Raw genomic sequence first — 2,010 nt, forward strand, 5'->3', positions numbered from 1 at the left:
AGAGCTGTTCTCTTGGTACTGCGGAAGCAGAATAACAGACTTGTCTTGGCCATACGGGACTCCTGAGCTTGGGGCAGGGAGTCTGGGCCTCCAGACCCCTTCCCAGCCCATTTTCAGGTGGCCCACGTGCCTCACTGGCCAGGCATTCATAAGCTCTTGCTCCTCAGTCCTAGTCACTCTCTGAAATCTGCTTAACTGCTTATCTTGTCTAACTTCTAGCTGGACGTGGGAGCTGGGCAGAGCTCTTTGTCCAGATAGAACAGCATCTGGAGGCAACATCATCCCCTTCCCTGCTCTCCTGAGTGGCTGTGAGATTTGATCACAGCGTCAGGCCCTGGCAGTCTGCCCTGCTTGCCTGCTCACTGCATCCTGTTTGTGCTCTTCCTCCTCAACAGCATCCATACCGGGGACCGACCCTACAAATGTGCTCACCCTGGGTGTGAAAAGGCTTTCACCCAGCTTTCCAACCTGCAGGTAAGGGGCTGGGCTTGTCCTGCTCATCAGTGGGGTTGGCAAACATGGGTTTCAAGTGGGAGGAGAGGCTCCTTGCCTGGAGGAGAGAGAGAAATTGGGGCAGCTGGGAGGAGAGTGAAAGAATACTGAAAAGCTGTGGAAGCCCTGGGTGGGGTCGAGATTCCTGGCTTTTGTGGCACTAGTGACCCAAAGAAGTCACATCAACAGTCACACCCTGTAAAATGGTAAACTTTTCTTGAAAGCACCGAGACCTTGGTAAAGCTCCTCCCATCTGTTCTGCAAGAGTTTTCTAACTTAGCTGGGGCAAGACTTTTGCTAAATGTCACACAGAATAAAAGCTGGGTATCTGATTTTTATTTTTTTTTTAAAGTTTGTTTGCAATGAAATGGAGGGCATAGGAGAAGGGATTTAGGGAAGTGGAGGTGGTGTGTCCTGTTGCAGTATCCTGGAGGAGGGGAACTGTAGGGCGTGCCAAATGGCAAGGAGCTGTAAATGCCTGCAAGCAGTTAAAGCAGATCCTGCCCTAAGGGCAGTGGCAGATGCAGGGAGCAATGTGTAGTGAGGCAGAAGAGGAGAGAAAAGGAAAAGATGGAAAAAGTTGCAAGGAGACTGAGAAGATGGGGGTTGTGGAGAGATGGGGGACTCTGCTCTTCAAATGCCTGAGGAAAAAGGGCATCTGTGGGGAAGATTCAGTGGGCTGGAGGGAGAAGCTCTGTCCCCTGCACAGGAGCCAGGCATGCCTCCATCAGCAGACAGGGGCCTGGGGAGCTTGGGGCCTGGCTGGAAGAGGGTGTTTGAGGGGAAGCCTTCTCCAGCATTAACCCTCGCTTCCTTCCCTGTGCTTCCTTTCTCCTTCCGCCCCCCAGTCCCACAGACGGCAGCACAACAAAGACAAACCTTTCAAGTGCCACAACTGCCACCGTGCGTACACGGATGCCGCCTCGTTGGAGGTACACCTGGCTACGCACACAGTGAAACACGCCAAGGTCTACACCTGCTCCATCTGCAGCCGGGCCTACACCTCGGTGAGTGTTTGCTGCCCTGGGGGGTGGCAGAAGTGGACACGTGTCCCAGGGAGTAGCTGCTTCAGGTCCAACAGGAGCAGCCCCCTGAGCTGTCCTGTCCCTCCCCGATGACTTTGGCTTTTGCGAACGCCCTCCCCTCCGCTCACACCGTTCTTCCCTCTGCAGGAGACGTACCTGATGAAGCACATGCGGAAACACAACATCCCTGACCCACAGCAGCAAGTGGTTCAGGCGCAAGCCCAGGCCTCTCAGCAGCAGCAGCACTTCCAGCCGCAGGGCGGGGGGGCAGCTGGGGGCCCTTCTGGAGACACTAACCAACCCAACCCACCCCCTCAGTGCTCCTTTGACCTGACTCCTTACAAGACTTCAGAGCATCACAAGGACATCTGCCTCACTGTCAGCACCAGCGCCATCCAAGTGGAGCATCTCTCCAGCTCCTAGAGAGACCTCAACCCAGGGAGCAGAAAGCCTCTTGTGCATAGCCTGCGCCCAGGGGCACCGCTTGCGCAGC

General features: G+C 55.2%; 1 protein-coding gene across 2 annotated transcripts in view; it reads left to right on the forward strand.

Moving 5' to 3' along the window:
• ZNF384 (zinc finger protein 384) overlaps positions 1-2,010 on the forward strand; it is a 20,049-nt gene that overhangs the window by 16,493 nt on the left and 1,546 nt on the right. For both annotated transcript variants that reach the window (XM_010170992.1, XM_029085703.1), the window contains 3 exons: positions 396-474; positions 1,341-1,499; positions 1,665-2,010. The exon at positions 1,665-2,010 is cut by the window's right edge and continues 1,546 nt beyond it. In XM_010170992.1, coding sequence (XP_010169294.1) covers positions 396-474; positions 1,341-1,499; positions 1,665-1,940 — 514 coding nt within the window. In that variant the 3' untranslated portion in view covers positions 1,941-2,010. The remainder of the gene's footprint in view (positions 1-395; positions 475-1,340; positions 1,500-1,664) is intronic.

This window comes from Antrostomus carolinensis, unplaced genomic scaffold (assembly GCF_000700745.2).
Source record: "Antrostomus carolinensis isolate BGI_N321 unplaced genomic scaffold, ASM70074v2 scaffold37286, whole genome shotgun sequence".
NCBI classification, from domain to species: Eukaryota; Metazoa; Chordata; class Aves; order Caprimulgiformes; family Caprimulgidae; genus Antrostomus; species Antrostomus carolinensis.